This window comes from Chaetodon auriga, chromosome 16, assembly GCF_051107435.1.
Source record: "Chaetodon auriga isolate fChaAug3 chromosome 16, fChaAug3.hap1, whole genome shotgun sequence".
NCBI classification, from domain to species: domain Eukaryota; kingdom Metazoa; phylum Chordata; class Actinopteri; order Chaetodontiformes; family Chaetodontidae; genus Chaetodon; species Chaetodon auriga.
The window spans coordinates 10452008-10471630 of record NC_135089.1 but is presented as its reverse complement, the minus strand read 5'-3'; the positions used below and the strand labels follow the sequence as shown (position 1 = coordinate 10471630).

At 42.7% G+C, this 19623-nt stretch overlaps 4 protein-coding genes across 4 annotated transcripts; 3 read left to right on the top strand and 1 right to left on the bottom strand.

Moving 5' to 3' along the window:
* Positions 1-523: 523 nt before the first annotated feature.
* On the top strand, positions 524-3461 carry LOC143333758 (cytochrome P450 2K1-like). The gene is made up of 9 exons (XM_076752025.1): positions 524-727; positions 904-1066; positions 1155-1304; positions 1411-1571; positions 2195-2374; positions 2472-2613; positions 2723-2907; positions 3040-3181; positions 3274-3461. Exons 1-9 carry the CDS (start codon positions 530-532, stop codon positions 3459-3461), a joined length of 1509 nt encoding a protein of 502 aa, XP_076608140.1. The 5' UTR covers positions 524-529.
* A 2586-nt stretch (positions 3462-6047) lies between these two features.
* Positions 6048-8985, top strand: LOC143333757 (cytochrome P450 2K1-like). Its single transcript, XM_076752024.1, has 9 exons — positions 6048-6245; positions 6404-6566; positions 6650-6799; positions 6904-7064; positions 7751-7930; positions 8028-8169; positions 8248-8432; positions 8560-8701; positions 8795-8985. Exons 1-9 carry the CDS (start codon positions 6048-6050, stop codon positions 8983-8985), a joined length of 1512 nt encoding a protein of 503 aa, XP_076608139.1.
* A 3208-nt stretch (positions 8986-12193) lies between these two features.
* LOC143333548 (uncharacterized) lies at positions 12194-16443 on the bottom strand. Its single transcript, XM_076751621.1, has 4 exons — positions 16269-16443; positions 15128-15798; positions 14866-14979; positions 12194-13519 (listed from the first exon to the last, which is right to left on the bottom strand). The coding sequence occupies exons 2-4, from the start codon at positions 15767-15769 to the stop codon at positions 12587-12589; spliced, it is 1689 nt and encodes a 562-aa protein (XP_076607736.1). The 5' UTR covers positions 15770-15798; positions 16269-16443; the 3' UTR covers positions 12194-12586.
* A 29-nt stretch (positions 16444-16472) lies between these two features.
* rnps1 (RNA binding protein S1, serine-rich domain) lies at positions 16473-19598 on the top strand. The gene is made up of 7 exons (XM_076751530.1): positions 16473-16541; positions 17138-17284; positions 17380-17565; positions 17657-17762; positions 17855-18008; positions 18096-18237; positions 19133-19598. Coding segments are annotated over exons 1-7 (843 nt in total). The 5' UTR covers positions 16473-16539; the 3' UTR covers positions 19239-19598.
* Positions 19599-19623: the final 25 nt, after the last annotated feature.

Here is a 19623-nt window from a genome sequence, read left to right as displayed (position 1 = left end):
GTCACAATGGGTTGTTTGTACTGAGTTTTGTAGGTTGTAATTTGTCAGGGGTTTAATTTCTCATATTGCAGCAAATGGCAGAGATAATGTCATTTACATGAATGTGATCTTTCCTCTTGATGTAGCTTATACCTGCTGTACATCTGAAATATTAATAAACTTCTTCCGACTGGTTGTAGAACCGGAATTTCACTTTATATTTTTTCCAAAGGTTGCATTTCAGATGCTAACACAGAGATGAATGTTTGATTAGATCTGTCATTGGCTGACATATCTGCTCATTAACACAAACTGAAGAGATGAGTTGAAGGTCTGTCATGATTGGTTCTGCCTCTCCAAGAGAAGGTGTGCGGTCTTGGTTGACAGCTCCACCCAGACAGGTGCCTAGAGTGACATCGCTGTATAAATATCAAAGTGAAGGAAAGAAGCAGTACTGGGTTACAAACCAGCATTTATGCCTCTGTTAATATCTGTTAAGTTAAAACGCTTGCGATCCCAGTCGTATTCAGGTCCAGGTGACTGTGGGATCATGCTAGAAGATCTTTGCCAGTCCTCTACTTCAGTCTCCCTGCTGGTGGCTATTGTGGGCTTGCTGGTTTTTCACCATTTTTACTCCAGCTTAAGCCCCCAAGAAACGAGAAGGGAGCCTCCAGGACCAACACGTCTCCCCCTGCTCGGTAATTTGCTTCAGGTGGACCTCAAGAGACTCGACAGATCTCTTTTTGATGTGAGAAATGTCTTGTTTCTTAAAACAGTGTGAATCTTTTAATTGCTTTTATTTTGACATTTTCAAGTTTATTTTCGGAATTATATTAGTTGCTTGTTCAAATATGTTTTCAGTCAGTAAATCACATTTGTTATCAAGGACTGTGAGTCTCACTTTGACCTGCCTCCATCTTTTAGCTGTCCAAACAATATGGACCAGTGTTCACAGTCTACTTTGGACTTCAGAAGGTGGTAGTGCTGGCAGGATACAGGACAGTCAAACAGGCTCTGGTCAACCATGCTGAAGAGTTTGGAGACAGAGAAGTCACTCCCTCATTCATTGATGTTAACAATGGACATGGTAAGAAAATATTTCTGTCTTTCTTTTGAGTAACTTTGTTTTGTTTTCGTCTAAACAAGCCAACCACTTTTTTTTTTTTTTTTTGAAGGCATAATACTCTCCAATGGTAACTCGTGGAAAGAAATGAGACGTTTCGCTCTAACTGCACTGAAACATTTTGGGATGGGCAAAAGGATTACTGAAGGGAAAATCATTGAGGAATGTCACTACTTGATTGAAGAACTTGAACAACAGAAAGGTAACATTATCTCCAGTAAAGCACTGTCCCTTCAATACCTTACTTTTTCTATTTAAGTCGGGTCCATAACTCTCTCTCTCTCTGTCTCTCTCTGTCTGTCTCTCAGGTAAAGCCTTCAACAACTCCCAGACAATAAGTTATGCGGCTTCAAATGTTATAGCATCCATGGTGTTTGGAAAGAGGTATGAATATGGAGACCCTGTCCTCCAAACTTTGGTGGACAAAGACCACGAGGCCATCCATCTTTTGGCAACAGCCCCCATCCTGGTATGACAGAGTGACTTAATGATAATGAGAATATTTTACATTGTTGTGCAATAAGGCGGAAGAGATGAATTATCTTATTGTAGTCCATGAAATTTTTGTTAAAGTGTTATTGAACTGATACTTAATTAAAAAACAAAAAAAACAAAAAAACAAAAACATTTCTTTTATGCAAAAAACTCTGTAATTTAGTACTGAGGAAAATACGGATTTCCTTGGAGGACCTGCGCATTGAAATCCAATCTAAGTAAATGTTTATTGGAAACTTTTTTCTGGTTTATTTTTAATCTTATTCATCATTTAGATATGTCTGTGTTCATGATCTAGATTTGCCTGTAGAAAATGCTACATTTTTGCATGTTCAGCTGGGCACTCATAGTTGTAAAAAAGCCTCAAGCTCACATTAGCAATCATTTTGAATCATTTATTTGCAAGGGTTCTAACTAAACAGTGCTTCCATTTTTATTTTATTTTTTTTTGTACTTTTTAAATATCCCTAATGAAGTGATTAACAATCAAATGTAAAACAAAACCAAATGAAAACACTGGTTAAATGAAACCAGCTGGGGCTCCAGACCTAATAGCTCCCCAATAATTAGACTAATTTGTGTTGTGCTCTGTTACAGATATACAACACGTTTCCTTGGATGGGCCCTTTTATCCAGACCCTGGCGTATGTGAAGAGGATTGTGGGAGAGAACAAGGATTTACTAAAAAGTATCATAGCAGATCTGAAGGAGACTCTGAACCCTGAGATGCACAGATGCTTTGTTGACTTATTTCTGACCCGTAAGATAAATGTGGAGGTGAGGTGTCCCAACTCCAGTGCATTCATTCCTAGGCTGATCACACAAGATAAGTCAATCATTAAGTATAATCCCTCTGTTCTGTATGTTATAATAGGAGTCTGAAATCAAGGATTCACACTATCATGATGAAAACCTGGTCAGCAGTGTGCTAGATCTGTTTGCAGCTGGAACTGACACCACAGCAAGTACAATTCAGTGGTGTCTACTTTTCATGGCCAAGTACCCTCAAATTCAAGGTGCAAAAACACATCCACATGCTCATCTCAGCTGGCCATGCTCATATGAGATTTGGGTTAAAGTAGCATTACATATTCATCAAATTAAACCTTTTTCACATGCATCCAGACCAGGTCCAGGAGGAGCTGAGCAGGGTGGTCGGAAGCCGCCAGGTCCTATTAGAGGACAGGAAGAACCTGCCCTACACTGATGCTGTGATCCATGAGACACAGAGAATGGCTAACATCTCCCCCATGGCCTTTCCCCATCAAACCAGCCGAGACATCACCTTTCAGGGCTACTTCATCAAAAAGGTTTAATGTTCACATGTGTTTCAGTGCTTATCCATGTAGAAAATATCCTGGAAATTTCCATCCACCTCTCAACTTGGAAACTTTCGTTCTGAGACGTCATATGTTAAACCTGCTCTCTTCCATTGCCTACAGGGGACTACTGTGTTTCCTCTTCTTACTTCTGTCCTGTATGATGAGAGTGAATGGGAGAGCCCACACACTTTCAACCCTTCCCACTTCCTGGATGAGGAGGGTAAATTTATCAGAAGAGAGGCCTTTTTGCCCTTTTCTGCAGGTACAACAATTTTATTAGATCTTTCTCTACAGGCATTTTACAACTCGAAATATATGATCCAGTTTAAATGTTGCATCTCCTCATTCTTGCAGGTCGCAGGGTGTGTCTTGGAGAAAGCCTTGCTAAGATGGAGCTCTTTCTCTTCTTGACCTCCCTCCTCCAGTGCTTTCGTTTCACTCCTCCCCCTGGAGTTACAGAGGAGGAACTGGATCTGACACCAGTTGTGGGACTTGCTGTCAGCCCTACATCTCATGAGTTGTGTGCTGTCAGTCGTCAATGAGGAAGAGAGCTGGAGCAGTGCATTACAACTGCCTGTGCAAAATGGCCTGCATATTGTGCTGCTCACCCCCACACAGGGCATGGCATCCTTATCAGCCAGCAGATGTCTCTATTGTCAGAACCAGGATCAGTGAACAATGGCAGGAAAAAGTTCATTTCAGTCACCTACTGTAGGATAGCAAGTTATCAGAAATGATGGAGGAGAAAAATGAATGGTGTTGTACACAGGTGGAGATGCTGACTGGTCTAAATGTTTTTAGTAATTTGTACACATTAACCAACTTGTCGGAATTGTACGTATATGCATTGTTTTCGAATGGTACATGTACATCTGCTTGTATATTCCTGCCTCTCAGTCACAATGGGTTGTTTGTACTGAGTTTTGCAGGTTGGAATTTGTCAGGGGTTTACTTTCTCATATTGCAGCAAATGGCAGAGATAATGTCATTTACATGAATGTGATCTTTCCTCTTGATGTAGCTTATACCTGCTGTACATCTGAAATAACAATAAACTTCACTTATATGCCATTCTTTCATATTGGTCTCTGTGCTGTTTGCTCCCTCCAGAGAGAACTTACATAAGAAATATTAGACACAATCCTTTCTTTAATGTTTTCTGGTGGGAAAAGACAAAAATAAAAGTACGACAGAAGATTTAATTACCTGAAAAGTTGCATGAACTTCTTTCATGTTATGATTCAGCTATTTGACAAGATTCTTTTCTCCTCAGCTGACTGTCAACCCTCATGCTTCATTCATGGTGTGGAGCTGCATAACAGTAGAGTGAATAGGTCACATTAACCCTCTTTTACATATCTTCCTAAATTCACCTTTTAAAGGCATTTGCATATAACATAACACCCATGCATTTTATATAGAAAGTTGCTGAAAGACAGGACAGGAGACCTCAGCCAGACACCTGGGGTTGGATGGAGCAGGAGGACAACCTGGACGCTGGCAACGTAGAAGAGGAAGCTCCAGAGGTTGGCCAAGAGGTTTGAGATGAAGATAGGTAGCTGACAACTGATGATCTGGCTGAAATTTGGAGCATGGTGCAGGACAAGCAGACAACAGGAGGCTAGTAACAGGGGCTCTGGCTGTGCATCTGCACGGGCAGCTGACCAGAGTTTTGTGATGCTGGGTAGTTGCTGAAGTCTTTGCTTTGGGGACCCCGTCTTCTTCTGGGACTCCATGGTACCCTGTGAAAATGTTCAGGCAACTCCCTTCAATAGGTGCCTGCTGGATGTCAGGGGGGCTTCTCAACCAGTCCACTGAAGGCTTGAAGGGTTGAAGGGAAGGCAGGCAGAGGGCTGTCAGCCCAGGGCAGGCAGGCTGCAGGCTCATGAAGCCATATCAAATTGAGGATAGGACTGGGTGTGCTCTGGAAAAATTGGACGTGGAATAGAGCAAGCATGGACTTCTACCTACAGAACCAACTGGTCAAATTCAGGGTTCCCCTTCCAGATGACTGCAAGGGACTCCAGGAAGCCTGGCTCTTCACAGAAATAAAATTATCCTGCAACGCTCCAAAGTTATGCCAGGAAAAAGGCAGGCAGGGCCATGGACTGTTTGCTGAATCCGTTTTTGGTCAGATTGTTCTGTCAAGGTGGTGAGTATGAGGCAGCAGGGGATGGACATAAATGTAGACAATGCACAACCACAGCAATTCAGTTTTTTCTTTTTATTTGCAGTGGTGAATATGCAAAAGCTTACAGGCAGGCAGGAAGGGAGGCAGGTACAGGTGGCTAAAAAGCAAATATAAATACACACATCAAGAGAGAAACTAACAAACTTAATGAACTGACACTGACTGGGGAGAAAGGCTGCAAATGCTGCAGTGCTGATGAGAAAAGTGGGAACAGGTGTATAGGTGGGAGAGGATGTCAAGAACAGTTACCTAGTAAGGCAGCTGGACTTGTGAGCTCGTGAGATCACACAAGCTCATGCAACACAAGAATCCATCTTCCCAGGCTTGAAGATATGCTCTTGTGGCCTGTTTGCAGCCCACCAATACATAAAACCAATATGTAAAGACATGACAAGATGAAAGATGTAAAAGAGCAAGAAAAGACAACAAACATCTTCCATAATTTAACTTTGTCTTACTTTCCACATGTATTCTTGCAAATGTTTTCAGTACAGTTCTGGTTTGTTAGGGTTAGGGGCAAACAGTCACACAGATTTTCGAGCTGTATTCTTTTGCATATCCAGTTTCCCTCCATGACTCAAAAACTTTTCTTCCACTTTTTTCCAAAGGTTGCATTCCAGTTGCTTACACAGGGATGATAGTTTGATTTGATCTGTGATTGGCTGACATGTCTGCTTATTTACACACACTGAAGAGATGGGTTGAAGGTCTGTCATGATTGGTTCTGCCTCTCCCAGAGAAGGTGTGGAGTCTTGGTTGACAGCTCCACCCAGAGAGGAGCCGAGGGCAAAATCTCTGTACAAATATCAAAGTGAAGGAAAGAGGCAGCACTGGGTTACAAACCCGCTTTTAACCCTTTGTTCAGCTTTGACAATATCTGTTAAGTTAAAACATTTGTGCCCCCCAGAGGCATTCAGGCCCAGGTGACTGTAGGATCATGTTAGAAGATCTTTCCCAGTCCTCCACTTCAGTCTCCCTGCTGGTGGCTATTGTGGGCTTGCTGGTTTTTCACCATTTTTACTCCAGCTTAAGCTCCCAAGAAAAGAGAAAGGAGCCTCCAGGACCAACACGTCTCCCCCTGCTTGGTAATTTGCTTCAGGTGGACCTCAAGAGACTCGACAAATCTCTTTATGATGTGAGAAATGTCTTGTGTCTTAAAACATTGTGAATCTTTCAATTGCTTTTATTTTGACATTTTCAAGTTTATTTTCGGAATTACATTAGTTGCATATGCAAATATGCTTTCAGTCATAAAATCAGTGAGTCTCACTTCGACCTGCCTCCATCTTTTAGCTGTCCAAACAATATGGACCAGTGTTCACAGTCTACTTTGGACTTCAGAAGGTGGTAGTGCTGGCAGGATACAGGACAGTCAAACAGGCTCTGGTCGACCATGCTGAAGAGTTTGGAGACAGAGAAGTCACTCCCATATTCTATGATCTTAACAAGGGACATGGTAAGAAAATATTTGTCTTTCTTTCTTTTTTTGAGTAACTTTGTTTTGTTTTCGTCTAAACAAGCCAACCACTTTTTTTGAAGGCATAATATTCTCCAATGGTAACTCGTGGAAAGAAATGAGACGTTTTGCTCTAACTACACTGAAAGATTTTGGGATGGGCAAAAGGATTACTGAAGGGAAAATCATTGAGGAATGTCACTACCTGATTGAAGAACTTGAACAACAGAAAGGTAACATTATCTCCAGTAAAGCACTGTCCCTTCAATACCTTACTTTTTCTATTTAAGTCTAGTCCATAACTCTCTCTCTCTGTCTCTCTCTGTCTGTCTCTCAGGTAAAGCCTTCAACAACTCCCAGACAATAAGTTATGCGGCTTCAAATGTTATAGCAGCCATGATGTTTGGAAAGAGGTATGAATATGGAGACCCTGTCCTCCAAACTTTGGTGGACAAAGACCACGAGGCCATCCATCTTTTGGGAACAGCCCCCATCCTGGTACGACAGAGTGACTTAATAATAATGAGAAAATTTGACATTGTTGTGCAATAAGGTGGAAGGGATGAATTATCTTATTGTAGTCCATGAAATTTTTGGTAAAGTGTTATTGAACTGATACTTAACTGAAAAAAAAAAACAAAAAAACAAAAACATTTCTTTTATGCAAAAAACTCTGTAAATTGGGACTGAGGAAAATATGTATTTCCTTGGAGGACCTGCGCATTGATATCCAATCTAAGTAAATGTTTATTGGAAACTTTATTCTGGTTTATTGTTAATCTTATTCATCATTTAGATATGTCTGTGTTCATGATCTAGATTTGACTGTAGAAAATGCTACATTTTTGCATGTTCAGCTGGGCACTCATAGTTGTAAAAAAAGCCTCAAGCTCACATTAGCGATCATCTCGTCTCTCATCTTCAACCGCCTATCTGGAGTCGGGTCGCAGCAATCACTTTGAATAATTTATATGCAAGGGTTCTAACTAAACAGTGCTTCCATTTTTTTTTTTTTTGTACTTTTTAAATATCCCTAATGAAGTGATTAACAATCAAATGTAAATCAAACCAACTTAAAACACTAGTTAAATGAAACCAGCTGGGGCTCCAGACCTAATAGCTCCCATAACTATAATGTTCAGTCTTCCAATAATTAGACTTATTTGTGTTGTGTTCCATTGCAGATATACAACATGTTTCCTTGGCTGGGTCCTTTTATCCAAACCAAGACGGACGTGACAACGATTGTGGGAGAGAACAAGGAAGATATAAAAAGTATCATAGCAGATCTGAAGGAGACTCTGAACCCTGAGATGCACAGATGCTTTGCTGATGTATTCCTGACCCGTAAGATAAATGTGGAGGTGAGGTGTCCCAACTCCAGTGCATTCATTCCCAGGCTGATCACACAAGATAAGTCAATCATTAAGTATAATCCCTCTTTTCTGTATGTTATAATAGGAGTCTGAAATCAAGGATTCACACTATCATGATGAAAACCTGGTCAGCAGTGTGCTAGATCTGTTTGCAGCTGGAACTGACACCACAGCAAGTACACTTCAGTGGTGTCTACTTTTCATGGCCAAGTACCCTCACATTCAAGGTGCAAAAACACATCCACATGCTCATCTCAGCTGGCCATGCTCACATAAAACTGAATTCCTTTTTCACATGCATCCAGACCAGGTCCAGGAGGAGCTGAGCAGGGTGGTCGGAAGCCGCCAAGTCCGAGTAGAGGACAGAAAGAACCTGCCCTACACTGATGCTGTGATCCATGAGTCACAAAGACTGGCTAACATTGTCCCCATGTCTATTCCTCACAAAACCAGCCAAGACATCACCTACCATGACTACTTTATCAAGGAAGTCAGTTGCTCACATCAATCTGAATCCACACACACTTGCTTTCGTTAAATACGTTGTTTGAATTCTTGAAAACAGCGTTTGGATTCAATATTTTATGATGCACCCTACTCTCTTTCATTGCCTGCAGGGGACTACTGTGTTTCCTCTTCTTACTTCTGTCCTCTATGATGAGAGTGAATGGGAGAGCCCTCACACTTTCAACCCTTCCCACTTCCTGGATGAGGAGGGTAGATTCATCAGAAGAGAGGCCTTTTTGCCCTTCTCAGCCGGTACAACAACTTTATCTGAATTTTCTCTCCGGATATTTAACAATCGTGAGGATATCATTCAGTTTAACTCATTGCAACTCTTCATTCTTGCAGGTCGCAGGATGTGTCTTGGAGAGAGTCTCGCCAAAATGGAGCTCTTCCTCTTCTTCACCTCCCTCCTCCAGCGCTTTCACTTCACTCCTCCACCTGGAGTTACAGAGGAGGAACTGGATCTGTCACCAGCTGTGGGCTTCACCCTCAGCCCTTCGCCTCATAAGCTTTGTGCTGTCAGTTGCCACCAATGAAGAGATCAGGAACTGCCTCTTTGCCTCTTGTGGTCACTCAGTCACCCATGACGTGTGAGACGATGTTGTGTGAAAATGTAGAGAGTAGTACTAGTGTAGAGATTTCACCAATTAACAGCAATTTGCTCTAACTCAATGGCAAATTTTCTGTAGAAAAAAATAAAATAAAAAAAAAATTGTTACATACCATGCCAACATTTGGGAACTGGGAATGACTCATATTCATGCTTGGACAGGATTTGCACTTATTAGACAGCCTCATTAACAGCATTTTCATCTCGTTGATGTACTACTGCTGTTACTGCTATTATTACTCCTACTACTAATAATATGTTAAAGGTACAGTCATTTCAACTATTCGTTCAGTGAGAGAGAAACTTGAATTTCGAAAGTATACGGTTATATTTTTCTGTTTAATAAGGACAACAGGTGCAAGAATATTTCCTCTGTTGATGTGTTGGTGTGCTATCAATCTATGGCCTTGAGGTACAAAGTGGTATTATGGTATCATAGACGTTTTTGACACAACATCAGAACTATTACTTTTTCACATTCTGTTGATAAAGTGCATTGCGTCTTTGAGATCATTTAGAAAAACGTTGGTATCAATTTACTCCCAATAGAACCTGTGTATTCATGCTACTTGTGTACGGCTTTATCTTTGACAAGCAGCAAAACTGGTTTCTGTAGTTTCTGCCTGCAGCAGAGTGGGGTTTGGAGGGCGGGCGGTTGCAATCAGGACATTGAGTACAGAAAGTAAGATATTGTTCACACTGAGTGACTGACTGATTTGCTCCATCACACCTACTGAAGAAGTCTCAGTGGTGACTCAGAGTGGTATGTTTGAAGGCTCTCAGTCATCCAGGTCCTGGTTGCCCGAGGAGGGTTCAATCAAAGGCGTCTGTGGTCCTGCATTCTTTTAGTGGCCCTTTTAGGACCTAGAAAGGTGCTCTTAAGATAACTTTTCTCAGTAATTTCAACCAAAAAGCAGTTTGGACTACCTGCAGATATCCCTGCATTTCACAGAGGAGCTCATTGAACTCACTGTGAGGAAAACTGCTCAGTGAGAATGTTTGTGTTCCTGAAAGGAGTCAGTTTCCATTTGACCTAAACCTCTCCCCCGTACTTGATAACCTGTTGCAGCTACATCTCAATATTAACCCCACCTGCTGAGTTTGTTTGTCGTCCACCAACTAATAACCTGATGTATTCAGCTTGTCTTCCTCAGTCCTAGTGTATCTAGTCTGATAATTGCAAAAATGTGTTGGTCACAACTCGTGACACGTTACCCGATTCCACTTGAGTGTGTGCTTTGCACTTCATGAAATTAGAGCCCTTGTTCTAAGATAATCCCTTTTGCTGCAGGTAACAACATTGCCCATTCCTCTCATACCACCCTCTGGTGCCAGACTTCTATCCAACACAAAACAAGACAGTTTTATGGGCTTTAATCAGAATTACAGCCTCATTAGTGTGCATTTCTACCTTTTACTTTAGTTTCTTATTATATGTAGCTAGCTTATATATTGCTAGCTGTATTCTCTGTTCAGTCAAAAACATGTCCAGTTAACAATACAAACAGGTTCAGTCTGTACTGTTCTGTATTTATTTGCAACAGCTTTTCACTTGGATGTGCGAATGGGCAAGCAACACGATATGTCTCAGGAAGAACATGTAACATGTAGGAAGTCCTGAATCCCTCTGCAGTTTCGTACCTCCTCCATCTTATCAAGAAGAGATCTCACGTTCCCTATAATAAGAGATGGTATGTTCTTTTCTTGTCACGGCATGTAGCTACAGCTCTGCATGCCCTCCTCTTTCTTATTATTTCCATGGGGATCTCTGGTCTTTCCACTGGGAGTATGTTGGTGTTGCACAGCACTAACAGGTGTAAACAATGGAGCTGTGGCTGAAGGGATCTCCCGATGTTGTTTTAAATAGTGTGGAAAAGAGTAAAAAGCAGATCACTCGTCTCACCAGTTGTACATCCCTAAGTGGAGATGATCGAATGAGACTAGTGACGGAAGAAACACAAGAAAAGCGCAAAAAAACCCCCAAAAAACAAAAACAAAACACCAAAAAGAAAAGCGCTCTGAGCTGCTGTAACTAGCTGCCAGTCGTGCGGCACCATTTTGTTTGCCACTTATGCTTTTGAGATATTGCCCCATCATCACAGGCTTGAACCTGGGTAAGACAAAATACATCATATTGCAAATCTGTTTGTGTTTTTGGCCATTCACCTCTTAAAATGTACCCATGTCCCAACCACTTTTTCTTAATAGTCTGCTTGGTGACTTGAATAAACTTTACCTCTTGCATGCTTTCTCAATGCATCACAGAAGCCAGCTGGTTATTCATTAACCATACACAGAAATAAATCTGAGAGCAAAACAATTAAAAAAAAAAAAAAAAAAAAAAAAAGTTGGACGTGTGTCACCAGTCACATGGTGTGCCTCACATCCAAATTGAAGCTCTTTCTCTTCCTCCTCCAGTGCTTTCATTTCATTCCTTCACTTTGGGTGAAAGAGGACTAACTGGGTCTGATATCAGCTGAGGGCATCACGCCAATACTAACACAAAATTAACTAAACACACAAAGAAGCAGAAGGCACAAATATTGTCTCTGACACTCTTACCAGTGTGACTCTTGAAAATGTTCCTGTGATAGAAAATTTTTCTCTGCAGTCCCCCCCCAGTGTTTGCCAATTTGCTGCAGCAGGATCCTAAGCCACCCCACAGCACACCACACCAGTATTCCAAGCCTTGCTTTTGTTTTGATATTTGAACTCTGCTAACTTGTTGTGGATTTCATGATTAAATTCCTTTTTTTGTTTCAGGCTCAAGGGTTTGTGTGGGGGAGAGTTTGACCCTTCCCCCCTCCTCCAGCACTTTTGTTTCACTCCCTCACATGGATCTGACACAGGCTGGTTTGACAAATATTAACACACAGACATTTTAAAATGATTAGTCATTAAATATGACGCTTATAATTCTCATAATATTGACTTTATCTAATGTTAGTACTCCAGATATTATGTCACTTCTCCTGAGACACGCTTCACCAGCTGTACACTGTCATCTGGTGATCTGATCGTTTTCATTAGAAACGCAACTTTGGGGCCCTAACTAAATTTTTTAGGATAAAGTGGAACATGTGGAACATGTTTTTATGCAAAACTTCACACACTTCTTAACACTTGAAACGCTTTGGATCATAAGAATCTCTTTATTTTTTGTCCCTTAGCATAGAGGTATGAAAACTAACAGTTCCTAATGCCAGTCCTAGTGATAGAAAAATAATAGATACAAAATAAAAAAGAAATGCTTTAAAAAATGACAAAGTGCCTGCACATATCATTTTCTCTAATTCTGAAATAACAAATGACAAATCAAACACATTATTACTAAACCATTGTAACACATTTATTCTATTGCTGTTTGTATTCCTTTAGAATGTAATTTGGAAATAAAATGAATGTAAGAAACGCTACAGTGTGTTCATTCTAAAAACATGTGTGTCTTACATAAGTATTCCAAACTGACTCTAAAAAAGCACAACCAAGCCCTTGTGGTCCCAACACTCTGGGGCATCTGAAGCCCTCTAAGGTCCCTCCACTTTGATAATATTGATCTGTTGATCCTGTGGCTGCGTGGACACACTGCAATCCGGGAGGGTCCTCGCTGTACAGCTGCTTGCGAAGTCAGATGTTTTACTCTCTGACCCCCTGAAAGTCTGGGGATGTGACTGGCTGTATGTAGAGACATAGGACTGTGTGTAGGGTGGCATGAGTGTTTGACTGTTTTGCTGTGGATATGCGGCTGAATATGGTTGTGTTTGAGGGGGAGTGTGGGTAAGTGGGAGGGTCTCAGCATTGCTACATGGTGTAAACCCATTCATGCTTGAAGGGCTAAGTCCTGGCAGTTTAAAGGCCTCTACATTTTCTAAACTCTCTAAAGAGTTGTAGCTTGGCTGGGACTGGCTGCACTGAGTGTATGTGCCTTGACTGAAGTTGAAGGTGTCCTGGCTGAAGGAAGCTGATGCAGAGGCCGTTGGCAAATCAGAGGGTGATGTCATTTTGTTGTGCTGCTGTTGAAGACCGCTACAACATCCCAGTTTGGAGGCAAAACTCTGTAGAGTGCTGAGGATCTGCTTCTGAATGTGTGTCTGCTGTGCCTGCTCCCTCTCCAGACGGCACTGCTGCTCCACCAGCATCTTCACTGCTAGACCCAAGCTGCGCACTTCAGAGCCCAGGGTCTGAATCTGATCCTGTAGTCCACCTCTCCCTCCTGTGTCCTGGACTGCCTGCTGGGGGCTTGGGTTCCCCTCACTACGAGTGGCGCCCTGGCCTCCCGGGGTCTGCAGTCGGATGACGGCAACCCCAGGAGCTGAGGATGTTAACGGTGATGTTGACCGGTTAGGAAGACGAACGCCAACCCGAGGGAGAGGGTGAACGGAACGAGCAGGGAGACCTGGTCTCTGTGTGAGAAACCGCCTGGGGGCACCGCCTCCTCCAGCCTGACCTTCCATAACAGTCTGTGTAACAGAGAAACATTTCATGAAAATACTGAGAAACTAGCTGTAAGATAAAATGAGATAAGATATTCCTTTATTAGTCCCACAGTGGGGAAATTTCCTGTATTACAGCAGGGCTCTACACTAACTTTTCCACTGGTAGCACTGGTGCGACCAACTTTCTCAGTTGGTCGCACCAGCACATGATTTTCCTATGAACTGGGCACATGCCTTGGCATAGATTGGGTTCACATTCAGCCCGTTTTTTTTCATCAGTGAGATCTGGGATTTGAATTGTGTGAACGGGAGTTCCTCTTTCGCTATGTTATAGGCAGTGTTAAACTTAATGACCATTTCGTTCTCTTCTGTTGAGCGATTACTCTCATCCATCCGCTGAAAAAAAAAGTCGGGAGGGGCTCAGTGTTTCGGGTGATGCATTGGTCCCGACAGGTTTTGTGTTTTATGCTGTCGTTGTGTAACTTCACAGTTTCCAGCTTAAATTGTGTCGACCCCGTAACAAATTTAGTGTTGCCTGCAACAGATGGGCCACACTGTCGACACCAGACACACAACGTAGTTCCCCCTTCGTACCGCAACCACGGGTACTGTGTCAACCATTGCGGTTGAAAGCAGTACTTTTTTTTTTTTTTCACCTGCTGCTCGGCGGGTCTCTCCCTGTCCTCCTCATCAACAGTAGGCCTACCGTCTGATTCGGCACCTTTTGCTGGCTCTACCTCACCACCAGTCTCCTCCTCTCTCTCCTTATTTAGTTTTTGGAAAAAATCAGCAATAGACCGCTTCATTTTTGAGAATAGCGAAACGCTAGTCTTGGTGTCTTGAAGTTCTGTGCGCTGCGCATGTACGCGACGGCTTATGTGCACGCGACAGCGCTGTCTCAACAGGAGAGAGTGCAGGTGGAGGCGGCTGACTAGACCAGTGAAAAAAGGACGACTTTCAACCACAATGTCACGGAGCCATAAAACTGATGCGCTCGCACGAACGCGACCAGATGAAATTCTTACAAACTCTGAAAAAAAGGTCGCATATGCAACCATTTTGGTTGCAGTCTCGAGCCCTGTTACAGCAGCAAAGTGGATAGCAAAAAATAGAGGGCATCAGTAAAAAAAAGACATTAAATAGCAATGCAACCTTATTAACATAATACTTGAATAAATGTTAATTGGATGAGGATATGTGCTGGAATACTAACCGGTACCAGCTATTTAAAGATTCATTGTACAAACCAAAGCTTGGACTTAACAGGCACTGTGGCCTGCAGTGACAGTCTATCACTCATGACGTGCTGGCACACGCTTTAGTTAACATGTGCAAACATTTATGGTATTTCAGTTTTGCGCTTTTCTCACCTTTTCAGTGGTAAGATCGTAAGTTTCATGTGGCTGTGACACTGCACTTCTCAGATCAGCACCTTGGACACTCAAGTGATCTCTCCTCAACAATGATGCCACCTGCTGGAATGACTGTTAAAAAGTAAAGCACGCAAGGCTGAAAGTTGATTTGACTCATATTGTATTGGACAAATTACACAGTTTTTGTGTTATTGTAAACAATAATTACATACCTAACAACTGGGATTTTGACACATGAGAGAAATGTGTAAGTAGGTACCTTCATCCTGTGTGACAGCGCTTTATCCAAAAGCCTCTTTCGAGCTGCCAGCATTGAATTGGTGGCTGGAGAAGGTGTGAGTCTCCTCCTCATGACTGCTCCAGAAGATGTTAGAGTGGAAGACACGGTGCCCGTCTCTGCCCTTGTTACAGTGGACTGGGGACTTCTTTGTTGGTTGTTCTGCGCAAGGGAGGTGACACTAACAATCTGGATGTCATTTTCTTCCTTATCTCCCTCATGTTGCTGTTCTGCCCTGCTCCCGTCACTGATTTCCCCGGACCCAGATGGCTTTGCACCAGTATCCGGATTTGTGGAAGTCTGTTTGGCAAAGTTTGCAGCTGGTGTGAAGCCAGCATGGTGAGATGCCTGTCTCAGGAGGTTTTGGAGATGAATATTACTCCAGCTTTCTTGTACTGCCCCAGCTCGAGGCTGCACCTGTGCTGGTGATGTGCTGCTTCCAACCTCCACAGGTCTGACCCTCCCTGGCGGCCTCCCTTGAAACTCCCTCAGGAAAAGGTAGATGGCCTGGGCAGACACCTTGATGTTCTCCAGCTCCAGCACGGCTTTGATCTTACGGAAACTCAGACCAGCCTTCCGCAGCTCCACGACTTTGTGTTTGGCGGCATCATCCAGCCGGCCCATGGTCTGTCACCGCGTTTGGCTGCTGATGTCTAAAAAATTCACAATTCACAATATAAAAATTCATAATAAACCTGTAACTAACACTTAGTGTGAGTTTAATACTGAGATGATTTTACTGAATGTCTTCTAGTATGTGAAAATACCAGTGCCTTTATTAAAAATCTTGGTTGTAGCAAGGTTTATCATATTTTCCCCAAATTTCCCCGTTGTTAGAATAAACTTCTCTCTTACTCTTATTTTATCACAATGTTTTAAAGCAGTCTTGTTATTGTACAGTTCCAACATATCTCAGTAAAACAAAAAACTTACTAAATATATACTGATGAACACATGAAAAAAACAAGATCTCAACAAACACTTAATTTTTGTTATCGTGAATGTACGTGTGTACTGGATTTTTGGTGACCAATATGTTTCGACGTGGTGAAAGGAAGAGATTTTGGGTGAGCTAGCAAAGGACAACAGCTAGCACAGCACGGTTATAAAGTGAAATCCTCACCTTACGAAAGCTCGCTTAGGAAAGGTCGATTGGTGTTTCCTATTCGATTAAATCATTTCTCGAGCCGTGAAGAAACACCCCGTCTTCGCATAGCTGTGATACAGTCATATGAACGCAATGTCATAAGCTCACGTTTTTACCAGCAACATAAATAAACAAATGAGTTGTAAGTGGCGCTCGGGTGGTGACGTCACTTCCGTTTTCGTCGTCATCACCGAGCGACATCCTCCGAGGCCGCGAGTAAGGTCCACCGACATCTAGTTGGAGAGATATGTAAGTTTAGCGTGTTATTTAGTTGCAATAAGACTAGTTTCAATTCCAGTCTATGTTTTATGTCATACGGAAAATTGTGTACCATTATATAGCCGTTTGTGCTCTTCGTGAATAGAGCAGTAATGGATAAACCGTAGCCGCCATAGCTATCTCCTCCTTGTTTTGAAGCGCCAGTTGAATGAAAATCAATGGCGGCGGATTTCGGCTCGAGAGCACAGTTGTTGCTAGTATAGTTAACTACCCTGAGATGTTTCAGTGATGATTGTAGTAATGTTAAATTGTACACGCACTTCTAATACGAATTTAGTTTCTTTGGTCACTTACTGCTTTTTGTAAATCATCTGTGGTGTTAATCGTTAAAAGCACATGCTGGATTACGATGCGTGATTGGTCGACAGAAAATTTGTGGCCAATAGTTGGTTGTATTCTACCATCACAAAAGTTTTACTTCCTTTTTTCAGAAGCAAATCCTGTTTTGCATCACAGTAGTCTTAATAGTTTTTTTTTTTTTTTTTTTTTTTACTGCTGGTAAGACAAAACAGCTCTTTGCAGACGTTATTTTGGGCTCTGTTTTAATTGGGCACTATTTTCTTCAGGGCACCATCACCTACAAAGCGGAAGGAGGAGGAAAAAACAAAAGACAGAGGTAAAGAAAAGACTAGTACCAAGGAAGGAGACAAGGAGAGAGGACGGGAGAAAGGAAGGAAGCGCCGCAGTGCTTCTACTGGCAGCAGCAGCAGCAGGTTTGTTTCCTATGTTACTATTTCTACACAGGTCACTGGCAAAATCAGTAGGTTTTCTGACCTGCAATGTTTGTCTTTGTTTTGAACACGACCAGGTCCAGATCGAGCTCCACCTCGAGCAGCAGCTCTGGTTCCAGCTCAGGTTCCTCGAGTGGATCCAGCTCATCCGGTTCCAGCCGCTCTGGGTCTTCGAGCTCTCGTTCCTCCTCCTCTTCCAGCTCCTCAGGCTCCCCCAGCCCTAGCCGCAGACGCCACGACAACCGCCGCCGCTCCCGCTCAGCGTAAGTGACAATATTTATACATGGCGATGTCTTATGTTTCACTCGCGTGAGTCATGATAAAGTTAATCGGTGTTTTGTTGCGATTCTGCAGATCAAAAACACAAAAGAGGGGAGATGATAAAGAGCGGAGGAAAAGAAGCCCGAGCCCCAAACCCACGAAAGTCCATCTTGGACGACTGACCAGGAATGTCACCAGGGTCAGCTGAGAATGATTATATGTATTATAAACAGATCATCCAAGTCTTCTTTTAACATTGTTCTGACAAACACACTGTCTTTTTTTGTACAGGACCACATCCAGGAGATCTTTTCCACTTATGGAAAAATCAAAATGGTTGAAATGCCAATGGACAGACTCAACCCACACCTGTCCAGGGGCTTCGCCTACGTGGACTTTGAGACCCCCGAGGAGGCCCAGAAGGCGCTCAAATATATGGACGGAGGTTAGGCCAGAGTGTTTGTTTGACTTTGCAGGATTACTGCGTGCGAATGTGTTGAATAACTGTCCGTGATGACTTTGTCATTGTTAGGTCAGATTGACGGACAGGAAATCACTGCATCTGCCGTGCTGCCTCAACGAGTCCGCCCTCCACCTCGCAGACCTTCTCCCCCTCGCAGAATGCCCCCACCCCAGCCAATGTGGCGTCGCAGTCCGCCACGCATGAGGAGAAGGTACTTTGAATGATTTTCAGTCAGTCACGATTTCCATCGACATTTGTCAACATAACATAGCATATCAGCATATAGATGGGTGACAAATGAAAGGAAAAAGTATGCAGATTCTTCCACACAGCTGCACTGCAAGGTACAATTAAGCAATTAGATCTGTGGGAAAGACATCTGTAAACTGGGTCAGTTGATGGTGCACATTTGATAACTGTGATGCTCGTACATTGGTGTGATATGTATGGAAAAACAGAAGAGCAGCTCATCCTTTGGTGACTGAGAATCGATTCAGGATGTGATCAGACTGTCAGCAGCAGAGAACAGCCCGTCGACAGTCACACAGAGAGGGATATTATAGTCTGGTTGCAGTGCATAAACCCCTCATTACAAAGACGAATGCACGTTTGAGGCGCTGGTGTACAGAGGTGTGGGGAAAAACGTAATGCGGTCAAAGGAGTCATCATATTCTCGACAAATGGTACCGGCCTGAGTGCATGATCTCTACACCGAGGGGATCTGGTGGCTCTGTTATGCTGCTGGGGCTGGCATGTTTTGTGTCCATGTGTCCAATTAGAGTGGAGCGTCACTTCAAGTCAATACAAAGCTGTTCTGAGATTCGCCTTTATCCATTATGAAACAAATCTATGCTGATGGAGGGGTCTTTTCCAGCATGACAGTGCCCCCATCCACAGGGCAGGAGGGGTCCAGTAGAGTTCTGGAGACTTGTAGAATTATTTGCCAAGGTGCATTGATTATTTACTAAGATACTTAATGATTGATTTTCCTTTAATTTGTTTCCCATTTCTATGTTCATGTTCTTTGTTTCACACCATTTAGTCTGCTCATTCTGCGTGCCTTCCTGCCACAAGAGCTTTTGTTTTTAATGCTTATGTCCTCACAGGTCCCGCTCCCCGAGGAGACGGTCCCCAGCACGCCGCCGCTCTCGCTCCAGATCTCCTGGCCGCAGGCGTCACCGCTCCCGTTCCAGCTCCAACTCCTCCAGATAGACGAGTTTTCGGCCTCCTGGTGCCAAGTGATCGCTTATGTTCTCTCTGATCAGTTGGAGTTTCTGTTTTCCCAGACCTCCTGGACTCACCAGAAACAAAACCATCTGCACTGTAGCCAACACAAACATCTGTCTGCATGTAGAAAGCGGAAGTGTGTTTTTTCTTTTTTTGTGCAAATGTGAGTTCCTTTTCATATATTGTGTTAAATTGATCCTGAAAAGCTGGTTCTGTGCTTATGTTGTGTTTCAGGCTGAGCGTGGGCTCCACTGACATCGACAAATATTTCTTTTAAAGTATGACTTCTTTTTACCATTTACTGAATTTTTAGACATTTTTGAAAAATAAAAACAATGAAACATGCACAGTGAGTGAGTTGCTTTTGCTG

Bases quoted from the DNA above. Each gene is read 5' to 3' on its own strand.
- LOC143333758 (XM_076752025.1), top strand. From the start codon at position 530: ATGCTAGAAGATCTTTGCCAGTCCTCTACTTCAGTCTCCCTGCTGGTG. The intron at 2,614-2,722 runs GTGCAAAAACAC...ACATGCATCCAG, and splicing joins CAAGTACCCTCAAATTCAAG to ACCAGGTCCAGGAGGAGCTG. The intron at 2,908-3,039 runs GTTTAATGTTCA...CATTGCCTACAG, and splicing joins AGGGCTACTTCATCAAAAAG to GGGACTACTGTGTTTCCTCT.
- LOC143333757 (XM_076752024.1), top strand. From the start codon at position 6,048: ATGTTAGAAGATCTTTCCCAGTCCTCCACTTCAGTCTCCCTGCTGGTG. The intron at 7,931-8,027 runs GTGAGGTGTCCC...ATGTTATAATAG, and splicing joins CCCGTAAGATAAATGTGGAG to GAGTCTGAAATCAAGGATTC. The intron at 8,702-8,794 runs GTACAACAACTT...TCATTCTTGCAG, and splicing joins CTTTTTGCCCTTCTCAGCCG to GTCGCAGGATGTGTCTTGGA.
- LOC143333548 (XM_076751621.1), bottom strand. From the start codon at position 15,769: ATGGGCCGGCTGGATGATGCCGCCAAACACAAAGTCGTGGAGCTGCGG. The intron at 14,980-15,127 runs GTACCTACTTAC...ACTTTTTAACAG, and splicing joins CGCTGTCACACAGGATGAAG to TCATTCCAGCAGGTGGCATC. The intron at 13,520-14,865 runs GTGAGAAAAGCG...TCTGTTACACAG, and splicing joins ACGATCTTACCACTGAAAAG to ACTGTTATGGAAGGTCAGGC.
- rnps1 (XM_076751530.1), top strand. The intron at 17,566-17,656 runs GTAAGTGACAAT...GCGATTCTGCAG, and splicing joins CGCCGCCGCTCCCGCTCAGC to ATCAAAAACACAAAAGAGGG. The intron at 18,238-19,132 runs GTACTTTGAATG...ATGTCCTCACAG, and splicing joins CCGCCACGCATGAGGAGAAG to GTCCCGCTCCCCGAGGAGAC.